We start from the raw sequence: 6,000 nt of genomic DNA on the forward strand, positions 1-6,000 counted from the left end.
GCTGGGTTGGTCTCGTGCTTCTTCCCCGCCGCCCAGGGAGGAGAGGGGCCCAGGAGTCCTGGCCCCTCAGCGCCCGCATCTAAGCCACGGGTCCCCAACATGGCGCCCACCAACACTTTCCTTGGCACCCACCAAGTGTTTCCAGAAAGTGGGCGGAGTCAGGAGGCCCTCTTGTCTAGCAGGGCTTCTGATTGGGTTGTCTGTGTTCGTTTTATTCCCTCTCACCCTCTTTCCCAGTGGGCATGTTTGGTGCAGCAGTTAAGTGCGCGAACTCTAGTCTGGGAGAACCGGGTTTGATTCCCCCCCCCTCCTCCACTTGCACCTGGCTGGATGACCTTGGGCAAGCCCTAGTTCTGACAAGAGCTGCTCTTGAAAAAGAGCAGTTTCTGTCAGAGCTCTCTCAGCCCCACCTACCTCCCAGGGTGTCTGTTGTGAGGAGGGGAAGGGAAGGAGATTGTAAGCCACTCTGAGACTCCTTTGGGGAGTGAAGGGCCAGGGGGTATAAGTCCAATCTCTTCTCTCTTCTTCTCATGTTTTGATTACCTCTCTTTGGCACTGCACATGCGCCTCCTCTGTGTGTGTGTGTGCGGCCTCGCTTCCCGTGGCAGCCATTTTGTGTTTGTCTCCACCCCCCTCAGCAGCCATCTTGTGGTGACTGCCACCACCACCACCCTGGGTCAGAATTCCAAGGACGCTCGCAGGCTGGAAGAGGTTGGGGACCCCGGTCTACGCCATTGTCACCGGGGCGGGGTGGGGGCCAGTCCCTCCTGAAATAGGACCCCAATTCAGTTTCCTCAGGAAGGTCTCTCGTTGGTTCTCTGGCTCTTTCTGTGTCCTTCAGGAAAGAGTAGCGAGGGAGATCTGGGGCGTGTGTGTGGGGGAGCGTGGCTTGGCTGGTTTGCTCGAGCGACGGAAGCATGTGCTCCGAGGGTGCCCGTCCTGCCGTGTGCCCCTGCTTCTGGTGCGAGGGGGTCTCGGTCGTGTGTGGCCTTTTGGGTGTGGGGGGGAGGGGCAGAGTGGGCCGGGGGGCTTTCTGGGCTTCCCGCCCTGCGGCCTCCGGCTTCCCAGACCTCCTCTCCCTCCTCCCCCGGTGCCCTTCCAGATCCAGAACCTGGGCTCCGACCTCCGTGAGGGGGACGTGATCCTGAGCAACCACCCGTGTGCCGGCGGCAGCCACCTGCCTGATCTGACGGTCATCACCCCGGTGAGCTGGCGTGTCGCCGCAGGAGGGGGGCGGGGGCCAGAAGCCGTTGGCTGCTGTAGCCGGCCCCTGGGGGCAGGGGCCGTTCGGGGGGGAAGGGTAATGGGCCTGGCACGGTGCTGGCGTTGTGCTCTGGGGCCTGGCAGCCCACGTGTCCGCGTCTCCTGCCCTCCCTGTGGGCACAGAGCCCTCTGCCCGCCCTCAGTCAGAGCTGGCGCTGCTGCCCTTTGGAACTCGGCCGGTGGCACTGCCGGCACTCACTGTGCCCTCGGCAGGTGCCTCCGGGGCCCTCCGTCCAGCCTTCCCGTCCCATTGCAGGTGTTCTGGCCGGGGGAGCCGAGGCCCGTGTTCTTCGTGGCCAGCCGGGGGCACCACGCTGACATTGGGGGCATCACGCCGGGCTCGATGCCCCCGCACTCCCACTCCTTGCAGGAAGAGGGCGCCGTCTTCATTTCCTTCAAGCTAGTCAAGGACGGAGTCTTCCAAGAGGAGGGTGGGTCCTCGGGTGATAGCTGGGCTGGGGGGGGGGCCACTGCCCCTCCCAGTTTGGTGTCGTGGTTAAGTGTGCGGACTCTAATCTGGGAGAACCGGGTTTGATTCCCCACTCCTCCTCCACTTGCACCTGGCTGGATGACCTTGGGCAAGCCGTAGTTCTCTCAGAGCTGTTCTTGAAAAAAGAGCAGTTTCTGTCAAGAGCTGTCTCAGCCCCGCCTACCTCACAGGGTGTCTGTTGTGGGGAGGGGAAGGGAAAGGAGTCTGTAAGCCGCTCTGAGACACCTTTAGGTAGTGAAAGGGGGGGTATGAATCCAATCTCTTCTTCTTCTCCCCCGCCTCTATTGTTTCAATGCAGTTGACCGTCTGGCCCTGATCCGACCGCTTTGCCCCTCCAGGGGTGAGGGGAACGGCCCTTAGTTGGTTTTTCTCGTTCCTTCAGAGAGGCTCTCAGAGTCACTATCAGGGAGGAGAAGTCTTCCCAACAAGACCTGAATAGTGGGGTCCCACAGCATCCTCTCTCTGATGCTATTTAGCCAGTTTGGTGCCGTGGTTAAGTGCGGGGACTCTAATCTGGGAGAACCGGTTTTGATTCCCCACTCCTCCACTTGCACCTGCTGGTGTGACCTTGGGTCAGTCCCAGTTCTCTCAGAGCTGTCCTTGAGAAAGAACAGTTTCTGTCAAGAGCTCTCTCAGCCCCACCTACCTCACAGGGTGTCTGTCTGTTGTGGGGAGGGGAAGGGAAAGGCATTTGTCAACTGCTTGGAGACACCTTTGGGTAGTGAAGGGCCATGGGGTATGAATCCCATCTCATCTCTTCTTCTTGGGCAGACCCAGTTTGGGGTCGTGGTGAAGTGCGCGGACTCCAATCGGGGAGAACCGGGTTTGATTCCCCACTCCTCCACTTGCACCTGGCTGGATGACCTTGGGTCAGTCCCAGTTCTCTCAGAGCTGTCCTTGAAAAAGAACAGTTTCTGTCAAGAGCTCTCTCAGCCCCACCTACCTCACAGGAGGGTGCCTGTTGTGGGGAGGGGAAGGGAAAGGAGTCTGTCAGCCGCTCTGAGACACCTTCGGGTAGTGAAGGGCCATGGGGGATAAATCCAATATCCTCCTCCTCTCCTATATATGCCAAGATCGCTGGGAGGCCTCTGGAGTTGGGGGCCACCAATATGCCGATGACACTCAGCTCTCCCCCCTGCTGGATGAGCAACCGGCGGCAGCGGGGCTCTCGGCACGCTCCCAGGGCCTGGATGCGGTGGTCGAATGGTTAAGGGGGAGCTGGCTGAAGGGGAATCCATCCCAGACGGAGGCCGTGTGGCTGGGCAAGACCGAGATGCTAGTCGGAGGGGCCGCTCCCAAGACTCGGATGGTGTCCAGCTGACCCCACTGTGGACCCTGTAAACCAGTGTTCATGGGAGCAGGGTCAGCATTTTTTCACCTGCTCCAGGCCCGCCAGCTGCCTCCGTTTCTGTCTGAGTTGGACCTTGCCACATCGATCCATGCAACCGTCACCTCCTGACTGGACTACTGCAGTTCGCTCTGTAGGGCCACCCCTGAAAACACTTAGGAAACTGCAGGTGGTCCAGAAGGCAGCTGCCCGGTTGCTGACTGGCCCGTCACCATCTGCTCGTGTTACTCCAGTTCTGCTGCAGCTGCACTGGCCACCAGTTAGCCTCCGGATCCGAATCGAGGTGTTGGTGTTGACCTCCAGAGCCTCCAGTGGTCTGGGACCCTCATACCTGCAGGACCGCCTCTCCCGTCACAACCCCTGCTGCCCCCTTCGGTCATCCTCTAGGGGCCTCTTGCCGGTGCCTGGCCCCAGGATGTCTCGTTTAGCTGTCACCGGGGGAAGGGCCTTCTCCGTTGCAGCCCCCACCCTGAGGAAGGCACTTTCGGGTGACACCCGTGCCCTGCCAGACTTGTTCCGTTTCCCCAGGGCATGCAAAGCTGAATGGTTTACATTGGCCTTGGGGGGGGGGGTAAGCGTGTGTTTGGGCGTTTCCATAGTGGTAGGATGATAGCCACATATTTTAATGTTAGTATTTTTAAAATTTGTTTTATGTTGGTTTCACCTTATTGGTTTTAATGTTGTAAGTCGCCACGAGACCCTTTGGGTGAGTGGCGACTAAAAATATCTAATAAATAAATGATCAAGTACTCGGCTGACCTTGGAACAGGGTGGATTCTGGAGCCCCTTTTGATTTCCGTCTCTCTTGCAGAGGTCACGCAGGCCCTGATGGCTCCAGGGCAGACCCCGGGCAGTAGCGGCACCCGCAGTCTCCACGACAACCTCTCTGACCTGTGTGCTCAGGTGGCAGCCAATCAGAAGGGAATCCAGCTGGTGAATGAGCTGATTGGCCACTATGGGCTGGAGGTGGTGCAGGCATACATGGCTCACATCCAGGTAAGGAGGGCCCACTTGGCTGGTTCCAAATTCCCTTGCAAAGGAAGTAGACCTTGCTTCTTAAAAGGGGGTTTCTCTTTGAGCCTGCCATCTGCAGCTTCCTCCTTCCAGGAGACAGTTGGGGTTGATTTAAGAACATAAGAACATAAGCACATAAGAGATGCCAATGTTGGATCAGGCCAAAGGCCCATCCAGTCCAACACTCTGTCTGTCACACAGTGGCCAGAAATACCAATGCCATCAGGAGGTCCACCAGTGGGGCCAGGACATTAGAAGCCCTCCCACTGTTGACCCCCCCCAAGCACCAAGAAGACAGAGCATTACTTGCCCCAGAGCCCCTATCCATACCTTGTGGCTAATAGCCACTGATGGACCTCTGCTCCATATGCTTTATTCCATGTGTTCATCACTCTCTGGGTGAAGAAGTACTTCCTTTTATCCGTTCTCACCCGACCGCTCAGCAATTTCATGGAGTACCCACAAGGAGTTCTCAGGGAGTCCCCACAAGGAGTTCTTGTATTGTGAGAAAGGGAGAAAAGTACCTCTTTCCCTACCTGCTCTATCCCATGCATAATCTTATAAACCTCGTTCATGTCACCCCTCAGTCCTCGTTTCTCCAAGCTAAAGAGCCTCAAGCGCTTTAACCTTTCCTCATAGGGAAAGTGTTCCAACCCTTTTATCATTCGAGTTGCCCTTTTCTGCACTTTTTCCAAAGCTATAATATCCTTTTTGAGGTGTGGTGACCAGAATTGCACACAGTATTCCAAATGAGGTCACACCATTGATTTATATAGCGGCATATAGGGGATTTCTTTTAGGATTGACTGATTTGATCTCCTTGCAGTCCAGGGGACTCTCTAGAGTCTTCTCCAGCACCATAATTCAAACATATCTATTCTTCGGCGCTCGGCCTTCCTTATGGTCCATCTCTCGCAGCCGTACATTACAATTAGGCTTTTATGATTTAGCCGTGGTCCTGTTGATCTCTTCTGAAACATCCATTGTCTACTTTTCCGTATTGAATTCACCAATTTTTGGATGAGCGACTTTGGGAGCAGGGCAAAATAGCTCTTTGGTCCCGGGAGAGGCAGCTATGCTGGATGTTGTGACCACAGTCCAGGGGAGGGAAGGGTCTCCTCCTTGCTCCCTGTGCCTGTGGGCGCAAGCTTCCCACAACAGCCCCCCCCCCGATTCAGCTGGCAGGGTGGGTGAATGTGTCTGTGCTGCCCCACAGACCCCTCCTTCCCTGTGCAGTGTCACACCTCTCCATCCTTCTCCCCCCCCCCCACCAGGCCAACGCGGAAGTGGCCGTGCAGGAAATGCTGCGGGACTTCGCCCGGCGCCGGGGAGAGCCAGGGCGCCCCCTGCTGGTGGAGGCAGAGGACTTCATGGACGACGGCTCCCCCATCCGGCTGAAAGTGGCCGTTGACCCCCAGGAGGTGCGCAGTGGGGGACTTGGCGGTTCTGGGCCTAGAGGGGGCAAAAAGAGCGAGGGAGGGGGAGATCTTGTTGCATGCAGTCTGGAACAGGGGAGGCGGAGGGGCCGTAGGTCTCAGTCTCCTCTGTGTCTCCCCCCCCCCCCCCCCTTTGGCTAGGTACAAAGAAGGGGTGAAGAAAAATGAAGAGCTGACTAAAAAAACCTGGTAAATTCACCAGCTGAGGCAAGGAGAACATCTGATCAGTGCAGCAGTCGGAAAAGAACTGGTGGGGTGCCTGTCCCCCGCCCCTGTGGGTATGGACAGTGGGGCTTCTCGCAGGGCTTTTTTTGTAGCAGGTACTCCATTGCATATTAGGCAACACACCCCTAATGTAGCCAATCCTCCAGGAGCTTACAGTAGCTCCTGTAAGAAGAGCTCTGTAAGCTCTTGGAGGATTGGCTACATTAGGGGGGGTGGCCTAATAT

General features: G+C 57.1%; 1 protein-coding gene across 1 annotated transcript in view; it reads left to right on the forward strand.

The window, feature by feature from the left end:
- The window catches only part of OPLAH (5-oxoprolinase (ATP-hydrolysing)), a 34,310-nt gene that overhangs the window by 23,439 nt on the left and 4,871 nt on the right, over nucleotides 1-6,000 (forward strand). The window contains 5 exon segments of the mRNA XM_015416977.1: nucleotides 1,103-1,204; nucleotides 1,520-1,694; nucleotides 3,913-4,097; nucleotides 5,390-5,536; nucleotides 5,984-5,988. Coding sequence (XP_015272463.1) covers nucleotides 1,103-1,204; nucleotides 1,520-1,694; nucleotides 3,913-4,097; nucleotides 5,390-5,536; nucleotides 5,984-5,988 — 614 coding nt within the window.

Source organism: Gekko japonicus, unplaced genomic scaffold, assembly GCF_001447785.1.
Source record: "Gekko japonicus isolate JY-2015 unplaced genomic scaffold, Gekko_japonicus_V1.1 scaffold505, whole genome shotgun sequence".
Classification (NCBI taxonomy): Eukaryota; Metazoa; Chordata; class Lepidosauria; order Squamata; family Gekkonidae; genus Gekko; species Gekko japonicus.